General features: G+C 41.1%; 1 protein-coding gene across 1 annotated transcript; it reads right to left on the bottom strand.

Moving 5' to 3' along the window:
* Positions 1-385: 385 nt before the first annotated feature.
* Positions 386-17,380, bottom strand: LOC121940454 (ataxin-2-like protein). Its single transcript, XM_088069962.1, has 23 exons — positions 16,655-17,380; positions 14,628-14,667; positions 13,551-13,607; positions 13,061-13,132; positions 12,248-12,407; positions 11,718-11,839; positions 11,346-11,437; positions 10,213-10,461; positions 8,772-9,223; positions 8,583-8,669; positions 8,372-8,485; positions 8,116-8,196; positions 7,902-7,963; positions 5,711-6,060; positions 5,549-5,618; positions 5,111-5,245; positions 3,826-3,889; positions 3,454-3,635; positions 3,069-3,210; positions 2,724-2,833; positions 2,043-2,222; positions 755-926; positions 386-652 (listed from the first exon to the last, which is right to left on the bottom strand). The coding sequence occupies exons 1-23, from the start codon at positions 16,774-16,776 to the stop codon at positions 603-605; spliced, it is 3,165 nt and encodes a 1,054-aa protein (XP_087926088.1). The 5' UTR covers positions 16,777-17,380; the 3' UTR covers positions 386-602.
* Between the last annotated feature and the right edge of the window lie 72 nt (positions 17,381-17,452).

Raw genomic sequence — 17,452 nt, 5'->3', positions numbered from 1 at the left:
TTTTTTCATTAATTATATTTTCCTACAGGAGAGAAGAAGCAAAGGGATGGTTTTAACTACAGGATAGTTTTTTTAAAAAGGGTGGGGGGGGGGCGGGGGAGGTTTGCTAAAAATCCCCTCTCCTCTTCAAATCTGTCCATTCATGCTATATTCATGAGAATCCCACGACAGTCTGTTTCCCGTTTGTGTCGCGGTACTTACACCCCAGGAGGCTAAAAACACACTGCTGGAAGTGTCTGCTGCTGTTTTTAACTCTCCGACTGGTCCACCCAGCAAGGTGCCTAATGGTTCTGAAATGAGAAGAAGTTTGAGAGAAGAGCACGATGGCAGCAGGGCTCGGGCGCTGCTGCTGCTGCTGTCGTCTGCCATCTTCATCATTACCATTGAAAAGGTCCTAGTCTGGTTTATACTGATGAAGAATGTTCCAGCAGAAGAATAAGGTGCTGTGAGACTTGTTGTCCTCTTCTCTCCTCTGTACGGTCCTGTCAGGTTTGTTTTTAGTGAGTCGCGTTCAGTCTTGGCCTCGCATCCAGCAGGCAGTGGGGATGTTGGGGCTCATTCCTAAGAACAGTTGGGAAGGTGGGGAGGAGGGCAGGTGGGGATTAGTTTCCAGGCTGATGGAAGGGAGCAGGGTGCGTCTGTACCTGCATTGCTGTGGAAGGAAGACAGAAAACAACAAAAAGTATAAATGCCACAATTCAAACCACAGATTGCAAATCAAGTTATGGATTTTACTTGGCATTATGTCTCGTACCTTGTGGGTGGCCGATGTAAAAGTGTTGGTGTGCTCCTTGCTGTGGTCCGTGCTGGGGATGCTGGGGCACTGAGCCAGGGCCTTGCTGAGGAGGTGGCTGCAACATCACTAACTGGTGCTGACCGTGACTCCCCGAGTGGTGGGGACCTGACATGGCTCCCTGTACATGGGCCTGCGGTGCGTGGAGATTGACAAACCAAGTTTAGATCAAGATTAATCCTTCCCATGGGGCTGGGCAGTAAAATGATAGTAACGATCTCAATTATCTTTCCTCAAAAGTGATATAATAAATCTTCCATGTAATTAAACCACACATACGCCTGTAGGGGGGGGGGGCAGTGATGCACCTTTAACACCAGTTACCTGAAGAAGACTGAGCAGCAGTATTAGAAGACGACTGACTGACTGACTGGCCACTTTTCATTGGCCACTAAAGCAGACAGCAACGTCGTACCGTTATAACAACATTAAACATGCACATTAAGTTATTTTTAGTATGGTTGTTTTGAGCATGGATAATGTTGCACCATAATTGAAATCGCCTCATTTATTAGCTAGAGTCGCTGAATAGTTTATTCATCTAATTCTACCGGTAAGTTAGCAACATGCCTGAAGGTAATGTGAATAAAATATTACATGAACTCGTCTGTTAAAATGCTTTCTGCCATAGTCATATCAGTGAGGCTTTCATTGCTACTTTACAGTGTGATCAAAGTCCATCTTTTGATAGAGAAATGGCAGAAATTAGAAAATGTGGGTGTAGAACTTATACAGAAACTGTTGACCACAAAATAGACTTTTGTCTTGTTAATTTAACAAGTATTCTGTTTCCATTATCAGCCAAATCAAAATGTTTTAAACAGTCTGAACAAAAAGTTTGACATGCTGCTGATCACAATTAAGATTCTATAATCTATTGTTGTTTTCTTTAGTAACATTATTTTGTTAATAGCTCCGTTTTTGATCTACCCATAGATTTGCGAAATGTTAGTGTTTGGAAAATGTTGTCATGTTCTGATAATAAACTACAGCTAACCGTGTGGGTTCTTCAACTCCTTCTCAGGAGCAAAACTGAGCCTTTAAACTTAAAAGTAATGACAAACTGACTCTTCTGGCTGATAATTATTGTTATTGATCAATACGAAATTTTTTATCGTGGCATCAACATTTTTAGCCATATCGCCAGTCCTGCTTTCTGAATGCAAAAATTTTGTTTTACTCAACACATACTCTCATTGGTAGTGATGCATAAGAAGGAACAGTAAGAAGCAGCACTGTGGAGCCATACCTGTGCTATCTGTCCCAGGGGATACGTTGGTGGGATGCCCTGGTGGCTGTGGATGCTGTAGCCCTGAATGGGGTAAGAGCCTTGCGGAGACGTGTGGCCTGGTGGCATGTTGGGTGGGGTGGGTGCTGACAAGGGACCTGAGTGGTACAGGGACTGGGGCTGTGGGCCAGACTGGGCGTTCTGAAAGAAATAATCACATCAGAAAAGATTATAGATTAATCACAAAAATTGGTGTCTCAGAGGCTGGATTGAGGAATGTGGCTCATGAAAGTGAGTCCTCAAGAGGACCATAAGGCCGGACTACACAGGCACCTCTTCTCTAAATGAGGGTGTATTTTTGCACTCCTCGACCTTGCAAAGCAGGCAACAAAATGTAGACCATAGGGTTGTGAAATATGTACCAAGTTAGCCCACCTGCCCACTGTTATCAGTAAAAATAAAAAAAGTTCATCTAGCAGATGTAACAGTGGCAAACCCTCTGGATGGTGGCAAAAAAACTGTTCACTTAAAAGGGACCACTTCACGCATCTGGTAGATAAATCCATATTATTACTTTTTAAGAAAACAATTTCTGCCATTAGTGAGGGTTGTCGGACTGTTACACTACCCTAGCCTCTGAATTAGAGCATAGGAAATGTGCTTCAGCATATTTTCAGCAGTTCAAGCAGTCCTGCATCTTACCTGTCCGGGACTAGGTGCAGCGTGCTGGGGAGGGGGCTGGTTGCCTGTCGGGGTACTTGAAGGCTGGGGCTGATGAACTGCTCCCGAGTGGTGGGAGAAGGACTGTGGAGCTACACGAAAAGAAGAGAATCAGCGTCAATATAATGCTTATTGTTGTTTTATTGACAATATATTCAGAGACTCTTAATGGAAATGTTCAGGGTCTTAATCAGGCCACTTGAAGAGCATCAATCTGTCAAAAAAACGATGCTGTATGGAAGCAGTACGACCTAAAACTGATAACATTTTGGACATGGAGAGACTGTGTTTCACATCAATCACTCAACCAGGTTTGGGTCCACTCACCGTAGATGCCCTGCTGTGGTCCCTGAGGTCCATCTCCCTGTGCAGAGAACTGAGGGCCTCCTGGGGGTCCCAAGGCTTGTGGGTGGGGACCCCCACCTTGACCTATCATCCTGGCCCCACCCTGCAGCATGGAGTACATCGGCTGGAGAGAGGGGGAGAAGAGAGGGACAAATGAGCATTTTTTTAATAATTTGATTTAAATGTGGGAGGTAAGATCTACCTGGGGACTGTCAGTGTCTGATATTAACTTCTGTTGGATAATCTGCACTCAGGAACACTTGTTTATTTCATGCTTTCATTAATTCAGGTTTTAATGCTACTGCAAGCATTCTGCTAACCATTAATGCCTGAACTAATGAAGAGGGTAAAACTGAAGACGTCCTACCTGTCCAGGGTAGGGCGTCATGGCCTGGATGACCTGCTGCTGGCCGTACTGCTGTGGATTGTACTGAAGGTAGGACTGAGGGTAGGGGGACGCTACCAGCGGGGCCCCAGCTGCTGACGCTGCAGCTTGTAGCATGGGCGGTGCTGAAGTACCATGGTCAGAGCGCTGAGCCACAACTGAGCCTGGTGGAAACAAAGAATTAGCAAACAACAGAAACATGGTGGAAAAACATAACAGCTTTAACACACACACAGAAAGAGTTTTTTAAGCAGTTTGTGTAGCAGTTTGTTTGCACCGTTAGGTCACAGGTTATAGCTATCTGTAACTGTTCCAAAGAAATACAGCACTGTAATGAAAAATCACTGCTTTTACCTTTGGTCCTGGGGTATTTTCCCTGGCTGACTGTAGACATGGTGTACTGGTACATTGGTTGGGGCTGAAAGACAGAAATGAAAAAGAGGTTAACAAAAACTGTTGCTGCATTGTTAGGAAAAAGTGAAGCTGAAACAATTCGTAATCCAACAGAAAATCAATTGGCAATATTTTTGATCATTCATTGTTAAAAGTCATTTTAAAGCAGAATGCCCGTTTCTCAGATGTTAATATTTACTGGTTTCTCTTGGTTTTCTATGGCAGGATGCGACACAATCGATGGCCCAGGGTCAGTAAAATTGGATGCAAGGTAAGTCAGTCAGAGTCTGCAATATGAGCATTCTTTAGAAGATGTCATAGTTTTAAAACACTTGACCAATGATTCCCTAAAATACACATGGGGAAAGCAAAATGCATTATGGGATTTATGGGAGTTATTTCATAATAAAAGCCTTGTGTTGACAATAAAGGAATACTGTACAAAAAAACACTTAGGAGCTTTTCTTAAACTTTGAAGTGGACACAGTACTTGTTGATATAAAAACACATATTGGCATGTTTTCTATGTCTGTTACACATCCTTCACATAAAGACTGTAGTCAAAGATGTAATGGTTAAAGTATGATAGTCAATATGACTATCAACAGATAATTTTTGCTTATAACTGTGTCACATGTAAAATATAGGCGACGTGCCGGATCTCTAGATGAGCCACAGACAAACAATGCTGCTCACATGGGCAGCGTGGATGTTAATATAGGCTCCCAAAGTAGGAGGTTCTGCAATGTGAGGCAGGTGTTGTGGCCGAGGGGTGACAGACAATGAAGAGAAAAAGTGGCTTTCTACTTTTATGGAAGCAACATCCCTACTGGGTAGAAAACAGACTGTGGTACGTTTTGTACAGTTTTGTATATCAAAATTATATATCAGTGATGATAGGAAAACAACCAAATCTAAAGAGAACTATGCTGTTATACACATATGTACAATAAATCACCCAAATTATGGAGAGAAAAAAGGTTCACCTTCATCTTTTGGCTGCCAGACCAGCAGAGGGAAAAAATGTTACATTGGACCTTTTTTTATAATATTGAAAAGATTTTTTTGAGGGCAACAATTTTTAGTTGCAGCACAAAATACTTTCAAATAAAGAAACAGACTTTCTCTCATCAGGATTTTGAATTATACTCTAATATCAATCAGTCTGGCTGATGTACCACATTTAAGGTTAGTTTCCATGTCTTAAAATGACACTGGTAGTAAATAGGTTTGTTTGCTGACATACCTGCACAGAGTGGATCTGTGATACGTAGGAGAGGTAGGGGGTGTTGTAGAGTGGTCCCTGTCCGCCTGGGTGCTGAAGGACCACTGGGCTTGGAGGAGTTGGCCGAGGTGGGGTGGGGGCAGTGTTGGGCTTTGTCTGTGTGACAATACAACCAGAGGTGAATAAAATCAGTGTGTCCCTTAGCTAATCCAAGGGGGTTTATCACATTTTCTTATTCAGTAGGAAGATGTAAGTATAGGAAAATTACCTTCAAATAAACAGGTCTTTGGAAATATAATACACGCAGCATAACATTGGACTATAGTATTTTCATCCTTTTCGTACTTTCGTGCATAGTTTACATGTCATGAAACGTAACTAGCCAAAAACTGCTCAAACTTGAGCTAAGATCCTACTTTTTTTTTCAGATCAAGGATTTAGCAGAAATAAATGGCTTACCATAGGCATTTGAGGTTTGATGGGGTTGAATTCTTTAGCGTTGGGGTTTAAGGTTGATTTCTTTACTTGGCTAAAAGATTTGAAAAAGAAAGTTAAAAATGACAATCACAATGACCTAAGTGAGAAAAATCCAACAGTTCGCTATCTGTTTATGAAACTTACTCTGCCACGCCCTCTGTCCGCTCCGTCGTCTCTGACCTGCCCTCCTCGCTTCCCGGGGTCCTGGCTGGCTGTGGGGTAGCTGGTGAATGCCTGTCTGAAACGGGTGCTGTGGTGGTGCTTGTTGTAGCTCCAGGTGTAGTTGTGGTGTCCTTAGTAGCGTCCTCAACTGGGGCCGGTGAAGCCTGAGGTTGGGGCTGTGAAGGACTGGGAGCTGGAGCCTGAGGTTTGGGGTCTGAAGCAGGGTGAGCGTCTGATGATGAGGGTTTGGGCTGGGCGACCTCACTGATGGCGGGTGGGGTTGCTGCTGCTGGAGAGCTGGGAGAGCTAGAGCTGCCTCCACTTGGCTGGAGCTGAAAAAAAGTGGAAGATAAAGATTGAATCAAAATAAGAGGTCAAAAGAGGGATGAGGCAAAAAGAAGAAAGTAAGCAATAATGATTTAGCATATACATAAAAGGAAGCATAGAACATGTCCAATAAAAGCTGTACATCGCAATCAAATAATCTCATAACAGAAAACAGGCTCCCTTATGCAACTAATTTTCACACCAAGAGGTACTGTCAAGTGAGGATACTTCAATGTCATGTGAAATATGTTAATGGTCACCACCAAGCAGTGTTAATTTTGTCAACAAAAACAACTACAATAAATGTTTTTTCAACTCTTTTTTCTATGAATGAGACGAGATGTTGGCAACCTACAAAAAGATCTTTGATCATTAAAACCATGATAAAAATGAATCTTTTGTTTTCATTAACGCGACAGAACCCAAATATTACTGGTGGGACATCAGATTGTATAAGCGGTATGAGATCAGAGCATCAACAGGTTGGTAAATAGCAAAAGCTGCAAAGCACACACAGCAGAGCAGCATCAGCAGTTAGCATGAGTTTTGAGCTGCAATTAGGCACTAAACAAGCAGCCATGTGTGGATGGTGGAGCTGATGAATGGTTCTCCAGAGTTTATTGGTTGCAGCGGAGGCTGTCAGTTTGACAGGCAGGTAGGAGGCTTGCTTATCTGTGAGTGTAACTGCGCTGTAAATAAACAGTCTGAACTCAGCTGATTTTTTTCCTGACAGAGCTGAAAGTCCAGTTTTAATCACCAGCTGTGAGGGAACATGAGTTTAAGCTTCCAGACTAACATGTTGCAGATTCAGAAAGAATTAAGGCTGAAATAATGTTCGTTTTCTGCTTCTTCACAGTGAGCTTGACAAGTCAAAGTTTACAATGAAGCTGGGTACAAATCCTAGTTGGTGAGTTGCCTCAAATGAGTAATTAATGCCCTCAAAAGTTTAAGATTTTGAGCTGTTCGGTGTGTGCTCATAAATCATTCTTTAAACCTGTTATAAACTCTCCCGGAGAAATGGTTTGTAAATGTGTTGAAATTATTTGCAGTTATGGGAAATATGTATTAATGAAATATCAACACTTGATACAGCCTCTCCCCTTGATTCCAATACCTGGTACCTGTACAAGCCAAATTGAATTCGTTTAAAAAGAACGGACACTTGGACTACAATGAGATGACTTTCATTGACTAAACTATGAAGGATAAAAATGGCTAAATCAGGGTTTCTACAACGCAAGGCAAATAGGCTTTAAGCAATTTTGAGACTTTTTAATGCCACTTAGAAATTTAAGACCAATTTTACAGTAGCCAATATTGAATGGAAAAACATACTAGTGTTACTTAGGGTAAGGGGGGTTTATTTTATTTTTCAAATATTAATTGTAGCATAAAGCATGCCTCTTTGGTGATGGTAATGCAAGAAATATTCTGTATTTTTTTTCAGTGTTACCTTTTTATTTCGTGCTTTTTCAATGCAATGTTAAAAAAATATTAATACAAATCCCAACTCCAATTTCTCAGCATTTTTAATGCAATTATAAATTTGATTTAATAAATTTTAATGTCAATTAAGGTCTTTTTTTTAGATGAATGAATTCAATTAATTTTAGGACGTTTTAAGGATCTGCAGGAACCCTGTAATTTATGACTAAAACTGATAAGCATTTTTCTCTCTAAACAGAATCTACACTACATCTAAATTGCTAAATTGCATCTGAATTAAAGAGAGTGATCTTTTGAAAGTGAGTGTTTTTTTTTAATCCCCATCATCAGTAATGTCTCAACCAGATTGGTCACAGATTTTCTTATTTCATGCTTAATGGAGAGGCAACTGAACTCTTACCCTGAATTCCTTGCCAAATTTCCGCAACTCCTCAATCTGTGACCTTTGCTGAACTGAGGGAGCTGGTAGAGAAGAGAGGAAACAAATCTTCACTCAGGGCATGTTGTCAAGACATACAGGGCATTCAACCATGCTCGTGTGGATTGTATATCATCTGATTTATGTGTCAAGTAAAATCACAAGACTACCAATTTTAAGTCTTACAAACACTCACCTTTACTACTCTTGCTATCCTCTGTGCTGCTGGGGCTCTCTGCGGCACGTTCTTTTGCAGCTGCACCAAGAATCTCATTCACTGGAAAGATGAAACAAATAATAAACCAATAAATTGTAGTGCTTCATTAAATTCCAGCTTCAACATCCGTCACTGCTACAAGGTGAAGAAGATGAAGTTCACATCATTACAGAAAAACTGTTTTGACTTTGATTTCAAGCTATGAAACGAAATTAGGCGAGAAATGAGACAGTACCATCGACAGGGAAGAGAGGGGCGGGGCCAGACGTCTTCTGGGGAGGCAAGGAGACAGACGATGTGTCCAAATAAGGCGTGTCCTGGGAAGAACCTGATTTAGGAGAGCGAGTAGCTGCAAGGACAGTGCAGAAAAAAATAAGGTTACGTTTTCGACAAAATCAATCAATAATATAGAAGACAATTCTGTAACAACAGCTGACCAAATGTACCTGTGGACTGAGTGTGTGAGTTTGAACTACGGACTGTTCTGCTCGACTGTGGAGGTCTTTGGGCTTTAGGAGATGTTCTTGTAGAGACTGAAAGATACAAAAGAAATCTCCTTATAATTTTTCACAGTTCATACTGTCTTAGGAACACAGAAGCTGCTGAAACACTCTGACACAAGTTCAAACACCTACTTCCATTGACAGGCCTGCCAGCGTCTGACAGCGAGTGTGGGAGTGAGTGGGAATGAGGGACTGAGTGTCCGTGTGGGGCAGGGGGGCTGGCTGGGGACTGGGCAGCAGAAGCAGAGGCTGGCGAGGGGGCTGGTCCTCCCGGAGAAGCAGGTGTGTATGGGCTTGCAGGGCCAGAGTTTGGGCCTGGGCTTGGGGCTCCCTGTGGGTGGTGGGGAGCATAGGCTCCACCTCGGCCTGACAGAGGGCTGTTTCTCTCTGAAGGGGAGACGCCAGACTGGGGCCCAGCAGCAGAGGGCAGTGGGGGTCTGGGAGAAGAGGAGGATGGAGGATTGGAGCGATAACCTCCGCTGAGACGGTTGTGGGGTGGAGGCCCACCAGGACCTCTCTCAGTGCGCTCCCGCTCACGGTTCATCTCTCTCTGACGTTGAGGTAATGGAATGTACTTGCCCTCCCTGAAAGACAAAATACGTCACACATGGGGGGAACGTATAGATGATAAAAGAAATACTACACTGTTAAAACCGACTGGAGCATAGAAACATAAAGAAAACTTGCTGAGAATTCAAGTTCATTCAGCAGTTGGATGAACTGTAAACTATAATCTTTACTATGACTAGAGTTGGGTATTGTTTGGGTCCTTTCCAATATCGGTGCTGATACGATACTTTTAAAATTGTACCAGTGTCTAAACTTTACTTTTTAAAAAAAAAAAAAGCTCAAGCATGATTTTTTAAGGCAAATTTGAACTTAAAATTGTTACAGTATAGCTAACAGTTATACTTAAATATTCAGTATAAATATGAATAAATACATAGCATTAATAACAAATTAACATAAGTAAATACAAACTCAACCACAATAATTTAACAGAGAGAGAGACTCAGCAGCCAGATATTTCTCTACTATCCATTAAGGAATGTCTGTTACTGTCACTACAATGAGAACAGGCGGTCCACCTTAACAGTCCTTATTTATTTATTTATTTATCCTTTATTAAACCAGGTTGGTCCAACTGAGATTAAGAGTCTCTTTAAGGGAGCCTGAGAGGCTAACTTAGCTTGCTAACCCCACCTTACTTTAATCAGCAGGTGACAAGCAAGACACAGGAGCTTGGCTCAGGTCTTGAGGAGTTGTAGCATTTCTTCACAAACAGCCTTCACTGTGCACACACTGCACTGCTACATTTAGCTCCGCTTGCTGTGACCTCACCGTCACACACATGCTCACTCGTTCTATTTTTCTTGCTCACACTTGCTCTCGGGCATGATATTCATACAACCTGGCATCGAAATGAGGCCCTGAAGACTTTGTTATGATTCAGACCGGTGAGTAGTGGTTGTAAAGAAACTGGTGCCATGTTGGCACCAAGTCTCAGTACCCAGCCCTGACTATGACAATCACTACTTGTCTCCATGCACAACAATCAAGTGTCCCCTCTCACCTGCTGCTGGCTCCAGGACTGTCTCGGCCCCTTTCGCGCTCTCTGTCACGGGGACTCTCGCGGCCCCTCTCACGATCACCGCCATCCCGCACCACAGCACTGTATTTGTCTTCCTCGCTTTTGCCCTCATCATTTTCCAGACCGACACGATGGCGATACTGGGGGCTGGACTCAATCTCACTGGCCAGGCGAGCAGCACGGGCCTCCCTCTGCCGATACATCTCCGAGTTGCCCTTCTCTAGTGGCACACTGGACAGCAGGAGAAAGATGGGACAAAGAAACAAAATCAGGCTACAGGAACCTTTAAAACTGTTGAAGGCAAAGTGAGCCAAAAGTTTGTTTAGGTTTTATGCAATCGTTTATGTCCAATGTGTGAATCATATTGTTTTTCTTGAGACTTAGAGGTATTATGATGATCTTATTGAGCCTGATAATATTCTTTGCCAGTTTTGTGACATGGTAGAGATTAAGAGTCTTAGTTAGCCTTGACAATTATCAAACTGATGCAGGATAGAGATGGTGACGCTGCTTCAGAGACAATAACACAAGTGACACTTAAGTAAAGCTGCAGGTTTTCACTCCCACAAGTATTACATGAGGTGATTAAAATGAATGTTTAATTCCTCTATGATTCAAGATGTATTTACTGGTGAAATCTGAAGGAGCGATACAGCTTTTGGGTAAGATGAAAATTTCTGGACATAATCTGCATATATGGTAACTTACGGATCATACTGCTGTTAATATATTGACACTTACTTTTAATTTGTAATAATACCAGTGATGCTACCAAGAGGAATTTTGGACTTTTAAATCCATCTTGATGAATATGTATGATAAGAAAGATAAAGATGCAGTCTCACTGCATACTCACTGCTCACTTTACATCCAGACACTGTAGGATTGCCTGCTTGATTAACTTGATTACCATAAAATAAAGAGGCACAAATTTCCATTCCATTTTCTCCTTGCAACAAATCCATAGACATTTGAACATTTACAACAGAAGTGAGCAAAAATACATAAAATATAGCCACAAGTGGCAATTCGAGCCAGCATGGACCATTAACTTTGAACGCTACTATGGATCGAGACCTTTGACACTTTCTGACACTTGCATTACAAGAACTTACGTATACATGGAAAGGCTGGAATCATATGTTGATGTGACTCCATATTTCACCTCATTGTAGCGGAACATCTCGTTCGCATCCCAGCCGTTGGACTGAAAAAAGAATTACAAAAACATGGAGATTAATGGGGTAGCAAATTGACTAGTATTTTAAAATAATGTTAATTAGTAGAATACTTATAAAGCTTGATGTCTTGTGGTATATCAGATAAACAATCTACTTGTTTCAAAAGACTGAGGTGTGAATAATAAACTAAATAAGAGGCTGTATGGATAAAGTCTGTATAACTGAAGGTAGATATCATTGTAACATTTCAACCATTCAATTGTTAGTTGATGTTTCTGTGTGTGTTAAAGAGACAAAGCGACTCACTGCATCATTTTCCAGGTCGTAACTCTCTCCATTGCTATCTCCTCCCTCCCATCTCTGCAAAACCTTCTCTTTGTGTTCTCCATTGACACGATTGGAGCTGATGGCTGTGTCTGTGAAGGTGTCTGAAACCAAGACAAAAAAAGATTAAACACATTCAAAGTGTTTCATTTGGCAACATTAGTCAGCACCCAGCATCTCAGTCCTATCAGTGTTGGCCTAAAAATCTTTAAATGTGTTCCACTATGTTAGGTTTACTGACTTATAACCATATTGCAGTAAATCAACTAATTTCTCTTCTTGGCTCCAACAACATCAAGATGCTGTTTAAACAAATCAAGCCTAACAAAACCTTTTACTATAAATCAAGCGCACTCTTGGCATGAACACAATATGATGCTTGCTTTCACAAAAAACCCTCTTATACTTTTCAGAGGGAACTACTTTTTTTTGCTTCAAATGCATTGCAGGTCTGTGAAGAACATGTATTTGTGACAGCCTTTCTCTGGTGCCCTGGTTGTGTGTGTGTTTACCTCTGGTGGCATAGTTGAGGTCAACGTCTCTGCAGATCATAGTCACTAGGTCTGAGGGGCTGAAGATCATAGTGTCAGTGATGTCCTCCCTCCGTGGCGGAGCTGATGTTGAGCCCTCCTCCTCGCTGCGTTTGTGTACAGCGTCCACAGCCAACTCACACTACAGACCAATCATTAAGACAGCAAAAAGAAATTTGAGCACCGTGTAAGCTCACACTACAGGCATAAAGAAAAGGCTAAACTTCCTTTATTATTATGGGGAAAATATTATTTGCAGCCCTTCATTAAATTAGCAGAGGGAAGCAAGGTTCAACATTAACGTTTAAGTTTCTCTTGCCAGGTTGGGCAAGTTTTACTTCACTCTAAACAAATTGTTAAGCTTTACAAAGTTTTGTGTTGATGTTGACAAGTGTATAGTGTAGTGTAGTGTACTTGTGTAACTATATATATATACATATAGTTCTTTAAACATTTGATTGTACTGTTAATATGTTAACTGGCTCACTAGATGGTCTTCAGGTATTCCTTTTTGAATGAAAATTATAGACTACCACTGTCTAGTAATATGAAGAGTTATTTCCCCTCATGCAGAACGTATGTGCTGGTTGGCCATTGGTTGTAGTCTTTGCAGTGTGTTCATGTGCAACTTTTTGGCTGAGACCCAGGCGGGATGAGGCGACACGACAGACAGTCGTCTTTCAGCTCTTTGTTTTCGGTTTGGTGTGTCTGGGCCGTTACTTGCCCCGAGCAGTCTTTGCTGTTGAACCCTGTGACCTACAGTATATGACTGTGTGCTCAACATGAGCTTCTTACCCGAGAACTGAGGGTCTTGAATATGCCTTCAAATACACTGCCATTCTTCACTCTTATGTCACAGTTCGAACCCTGAGCAGGAGAAAGAGTTTATTTAAAACCAGGTAGTTACAAACAAACTGTTGTCTAGAACAGTGACACTTCAAAAACTGTAACAGCGTTTGTGGATTACTTAAACATATTTTGCACGCTGCATTCTGTACAGTGCATACTTTCAGGGATAGCTACAACATAGTATGTAACTTCCCACAAATGAAACTTAAATATGCCACTTTTGTCATTCAGATGGAAAAAAAAAAGGTTTTTAGCAGCAACCTTTACCAGCTGCTGTAACTCTTCACTGCCCAGGACAGACATACCAGATCATGACAGAAAAGGTAACTTTACTGTAGGAAGGTTACATCTTACTGCTAACTATTATGGTACATGTCATTCTCTACAGTATCATCCCGGGCTGTGAGGAACATTAATAACAAACCAAATGACTTACCACAACAGCTGTGAGGAAATGAAGCATTCTGGCATTGTTGTACACACCCTCGAACACCTGCAGACGGGTAAAGGTATAAAGTATCCATCAAGTGAAGTTTCACAAAGACATGGCATAATAACCATCACATAATGATATATTTAAAACAACCTGGTTTGGTGCATTAACCACTACATAAGAGCAGGGAAATACTAACACTTTCCTCTCATCAAGGAGGACCACTTATGAATCACTCTCCTGAACTGATGTTTAACCCACATCTGACCTGCTCATAACGGTCACAGGTTTATTCCTGTTCACCACACTCAACTTGATTATAGTTTTATGCATACATTTTGTTTCTACAAAACATGTTTAATAAAAAGGCTGGGTAATGAACATCAGTACTTTCATGGCACAGACAACATTGCTTCAATACAACTGAAAAATTCCTTGTTATTCAGTATTAAATTTCGATGCTTAAGGAGAAAATCTCATCAGTGTAAGTGAGCCAATACAGATACATCATGCTACACCAAGATCTAATAATGGTTGTGATTGGCTGATTAACGTCACATATCGTGGAGACATACAGGAAAAACACATGTTATACCCTGAGACAGAGCACAGAAGGGTGTGTTGTTGTTGAGGCTTGACTACAGTGTGTGCTGCATAGGTGTATAAAATGTCTAATAAGATATCAAAAGTGTGGCTCAGTTTAATGAGGCTCAATGCCAGAGGACATTGTTGCCAAACACTTGAGCATCTATGTAATAAATTCAGAAAGTTGCTTGGTTTTCGATGCCAGGCTTGGTTACTGTAATCAGTGTGGTGACTTAAACAGGGACACATGAACATTACCTTATGACTAAATGGTAAATAGATTACATATTGATATGTTATTTTCTCTTTCTTAAAAAACTTTCTTCTTTTATAAAGTCTGGAATAAAAAAGTATCATTCAGGAACCAGCACAAAGCCAAGGTATCTGTGCTAAAAAATCTTTAACAATACCCAGCCCTATTTACATCAGTTATAAAGACTAGACATTTCTTCAACACTGCCCCTTAATTTTTCATATTGTTCCCAAAATACTCACAGGAGATGACTGGAATGATGGCTTTGCAGATGTCCGATTCCTGTGAGAAAAACAGCCCCATTAAAACATGTTTGTCTGCTTAGAAACAAATGGAGTATAACTTGTTTTTAGAGCTTGTCAAGGCAGTGTCACATTCCACATAAACAACATATAAATAGGTTAGGAGAAGTTGAAAAAGCTTGCTTACAGGCCTAACGAGTTCCCTAATCAACATTCCTCCTGAACTGAAAATCTACAGTGATTATGAGGTCTCTAGAATCATCCATTATGAATATAAACTTTACAGATACTGTCATCCTTTTTTGTGTTAGTGGTAGGCGTTCACATGTCACCTTTTCCATAACACTTTACTGTACGTTACTGGTAAATGAGACATTCTCTGTGGCAACTAGCTGCATATGCCAAGAGGCCAGACTTGCACATATGAGTGCTCTGCAAAACATTGAAGCTGCTTCTCTTTTTGGAGGATTGAAAACCAAAGATCCAATCAACAGTCAGGGAATGATGCACTAGATTTTAAATACGATGTATTTCCCATAATGTTAGATATGTTTTGGGAATTTTGTGAACATCATTTAAACAATTGCCAACACAAAGCATATACAAAACTTATCCAAAACATTATGTTTTCCTGGCCTGGAAAATGTTTTTTTTCCTAATTTCATAACTTTTCAAGGAATTTCATGACAATGGGAACCCTGTAATGTGTATCCTGATTTTCCATTTAAAAGAAAACTTCAATATTGATTTATATTTCAAAACATGTTTCAGTTTTACTGAGCCCTTTAAAATAGATCATACTTAGAACCTCCCTTAAAGAAAAAAGAAAATGAAAATCTACAGTACTGTGCAAAAGTCGAAGGCCTCATTTTATTTTCAAAGTTTGTAATGGTCATATGTATTTGTTTTTCTGTAGTCTCTTTACTAAAATACAACCAGAACATACAAGAAATCGGTATGCAGTATGAAAAACACAAACATTTCATAATAAAACAAATTCAACAGACTAAAGTTGAGAATATTTAGTGTTAACCCCCATTCAAATAAGCATGTTTTGATCTTTCTTTGGCAGACAATATGAGATTTACAATACTAATCCTCTGGTGTAATTACACCAGGTAGCATTAAAGACATGTCCAAAGATTAATATTGATTATTTGAGCTACCTTTTGTTATGCTTCTACGATTCTATGTTTCACACTAAATATTGAATTCAGTCTTAAAAAGCCATTTTGTTCTGACTTTTATGGTGTTTAATGCATTGTACATGCCCTCTGTTTTCTTTGTATCTTAATAAAGAGACTGGGAAATAAAGATATATATTTATCCTCCTCATTATAACTTTGCAAAAACAACTATTCAATGGTGGCCTAAGACCTTTCTATTACACTGCATATTGTTTATATCGCGTCACCATTGTAGAAAAACGGAAACGTGGTTTCGAGTAACAATTTTCCTTCAGGGATTAAGATCAATTTGGATACAAAATAAACCCTCAGACAGAAAGCATGCATTGGGATGGTTTCACTACTCGTCACATACACGATTACAAAACAAAGACTGAAACGCAGCTGCCAGGAGTTCAGTAAACACACACATCTCAGTGATTTAAACCACATTTGACCTTGTGCTGCCCATTAAATCTCTTCGATGTTAAATATTTCTAGAAAAAGATTTTCTTGGCAACAAAAACGTGTTGTTGTGTATTTTATTTTACATGTTGCAATCATCTACGTCCCTTCTCTGGTCTTGACAGGCCAGATAAACTTTGAATAGCTTGTATGCTGATTTGCTGCTTATTGCTTTCACCAAACTTGGACCCACCTCACTTTTTGTCTTCGACTCTCTGTAAGCTTTCTGAATGGCCAAAAGAGCCTGTCAATCAAACATGAACTAATCTCATTGGTCCAGAGAGGAGCTCTATTACCGAGACACACCCACTGAGCTCACAGCGCCTTAACCGGTAGGCCTCTAAGTCACAGGACAATCCTCGGACTGTCCTGACAGGAAACCCCCAGCTCGCTTACCTCCCGGCCGGTGTCCTGTTGCCACTGTTGATGCCGCTGACTGGGGAAGACATACCGGCGGGGCCCGAGGTTCCGTTAGACGCTTTCCTCCCGCCCGAGCCGGGTTGTTGCTGTTTCAGCATTGCGAAGCACAAGGCTAAGACAAGTGTAGGCTAACTTATAAGTACCGATACCTTTCGAGATGAAGTTGCTTTTAACGCGACTATCTTTAGCCTATATCACCTGTCCCGAGGAGCGCAGAGCCGGTGTAACCTCAATGAGACCGGCTATTGTAGCTACTCTTGCTAAGTCGCTTGTGGCCTAAATTGTAGAGGCCAAACACCTCGCTTTTTAAATACAATGTAACATATAACTTAACAAATAACCCCCGACTATCTACTTTGTAACCACAGAGGTTATGTCAAAGCAAGCGGCTAATGAAATGACACGAGTTTCCGAATTATTATTTAGCAGTAGCTAGCTAACTTAGCATTAGCTTTGATCCTCAAGCTCACTTCGGGCGCTTTCCCTCCGGGATTTAGTTTCTTCTCTCTGTCGCGTCGCCTTAACTCCGGCACCGCTGACCCTTCCGTTAAAAAATATGGTCTCGGCTTTACTGTCAGTTGCCTTTGGAAGTTTGATATTTCAGGTTTCGTGCTGAAAACCTGCTGCGGTCGGTCAACACCACCTCTCGGTAGGTTCACTTGACTCAATCCGCGCGCGGCTGACTGGAAACCGGCTGGAAGGGGGAGGGGGCGTTGACGTGCGCGTGCGCCGTTGACCTACTAGTGAGCGCGCGTACGTGGAATAGTGTCAATC

The sequence above is a fragment of the Plectropomus leopardus genome, chromosome 19 (assembly GCF_026936395.1).
Source record: "Plectropomus leopardus strain MGB_pleo_1.0 chromosome 19, ASM2693639v1, whole genome shotgun sequence".
Taxonomy (NCBI): domain Eukaryota; kingdom Metazoa; phylum Chordata; class Actinopteri; order Perciformes; family Serranidae; genus Plectropomus; species Plectropomus leopardus.
The sequence above is the reverse complement of the archived record's forward strand: the minus strand, read 5'-3'. Positions and strand labels throughout refer to the sequence as shown.

Coding starts and splice junctions, on each gene's coding strand:
- LOC121940454 (XM_088069962.1), bottom strand. CDS start 16,776: ATGCTGAAACAGCAACAACCCGGCTCGGGCGGGAGGAAAGCGTCTAAC. Junction 14,668..16,654: donor AACAGGACACCGGCCGGGAG/GTAAGCGAGCTG, acceptor TTTTTCTCACAG/GAATCGGACATCTGCAAAGC. Junction 11,438..11,717: donor ACGACCTGGAAAATGATGCA/GTGAGTCGCTTT, acceptor TTCTTTTTTCAG/TCCAACGGCTGGGATGCGAA.